The sequence below is a fragment of the Tupaia chinensis genome, unplaced genomic scaffold (genome assembly GCF_000334495.1).
Source record: "Tupaia chinensis unplaced genomic scaffold, TupChi_1.0 Scaffold000247_1, whole genome shotgun sequence".
NCBI classification, from domain to species: Eukaryota; Metazoa; Chordata; class Mammalia; order Scandentia; family Tupaiidae; genus Tupaia; species Tupaia belangeri.
In genome coordinates this window covers 4,740,611-4,742,023 of record NW_006159725.1, presented here as the reverse complement: position 1 = coordinate 4,742,023, position 1,413 = coordinate 4,740,611, and the positions used below count along the sequence as shown (strand labels likewise).

The following is a 1,413-nucleotide window of genomic DNA, read 5'->3' as shown; positions in this document are numbered from 1 at the left end:
GACTCTTCCTGCTGCCGAGAGCCCATCACATTCCTGCTCTGTTGTCAACTGGCTGAGGCTCACAGGCCCTGTCATGCAGGCTGCCAGGGCTCTGCGCGGTTTCCTGTCCAAAACCTAGCATGGCACACACCAGAGAGAGAGAGGGAGAGAGACGGAGAGGAGAGACTGACTGCATGATGGGGAATAGCACCCTCCCATTCCCAACCTCCACCACCCCCAGCAATCGTGGGCTTGACCCTAGGTCGCTGAACCATGGATGACTAAGTTTAGAAGCAAGAATGAAACTACCTATAAAATAGACTTGCAAATAACTTTCTGGCCCACCTACCCCACCGCCGCCCAGGAAATCAATGAGTGGTCAAATGTGAAATTAACATTTGGGGTCCCTTGAACAGGGCCGTCTGGGAGACTGGCCTGGACACTTCTAAGACGGGCTTTAAAGGGCCACTGCCTTGCTCCTCCCATGGGTTCCTTTTCTTCTCTTCCCTTAAAACCCTTCACCTGGCCCTCCATCCATTCCATCTGGCCCCAGTCAGAGGTGCCCTCTCCATCAGACCCACTTCAGAAGGTCTCCTCTGAACCCAGCGACCGTCCCTCAAGCCTCCTCCCACCCACTCCCACACACACTTCCACAAATCAGCTCGACCAACCCAGACCCAGACAACTTTCTGCCCACCACCTCCCCCTACTCTCTTAGTACCCCAGATCCACCCGATTCAATGGGTCAAGGTTCACAAAAGAAGCCCTTCAGGGAAGACTGAGTCCCAGGACCCTACATTTATAGCAGCTTAAAAAAAAATCCATGAGAAGATACCGCAGTTCAGTCTTCCCTCTGCCCCACCGCCATGTACGTCTGTTTCAGGGAAAAAAGAACAGTCACCTCCCTGGACAATCTTTACCCCAGCGCGACATTCAACTCCCCAGACCAGCATGTCTGTGCCCAAGCAGTGCCAGCATTATGCAGTCCCCAGCCCTGTCCCCCAGTTCCCAGCCTCCCTTCCCAAGGACACACAGGGAAGCGCTGGGCATGTCTTCTTTCCTTCCCCCCCCCCCCCGCCCCCTCCTCTTCCAGCTGCGGCTGCACCTCTGGACCCTTGGGAGCATGCAGATGTGAGTCTAACTTACCCAAAGAGAAAAAGAGACTGAGCCCCGTGAGACTGAAGGCAGGGCGAGGTAGCCAGGCATCTCTGTACATTTTCAGAGACTGAGATGTTGGTCGGGTGGGCTATGGGAGAGGGTGATGTGAGGGGCAGAGGACGACCGGAAGGAATGGTTTGATGCTAAAAAAAAATGCACGATGTACTTCAAAGACATATACAATATAAAGGAAGCTTTATTTCCATCTCCCTAATATGGCCGGCTTGTATGTTGCTGCTAAAAAGAGAGAGGGAGTGTGTAAGGGAGAGAGAGAAA

The 1,413-nt window shown here is 53.4% G+C and overlaps 1 protein-coding gene across 1 annotated transcript in view; it reads right to left on the bottom strand.

Moving 5' to 3' along the window:
• The window catches only part of SCN2B (sodium voltage-gated channel beta subunit 2), a 12,507-nt gene extending 11,094 nt beyond the window's left edge, over positions 1-1,413 (bottom strand). Inside the window, exon 1 of the mRNA XM_006148847.2 lies at positions 1,126-1,413. Coding sequence (XP_006148909.1) covers positions 1,126-1,195 — 70 coding nt within the window. The 5' untranslated portion in view covers positions 1,196-1,413. The remainder of the gene's footprint in view (positions 1-1,125) is intronic.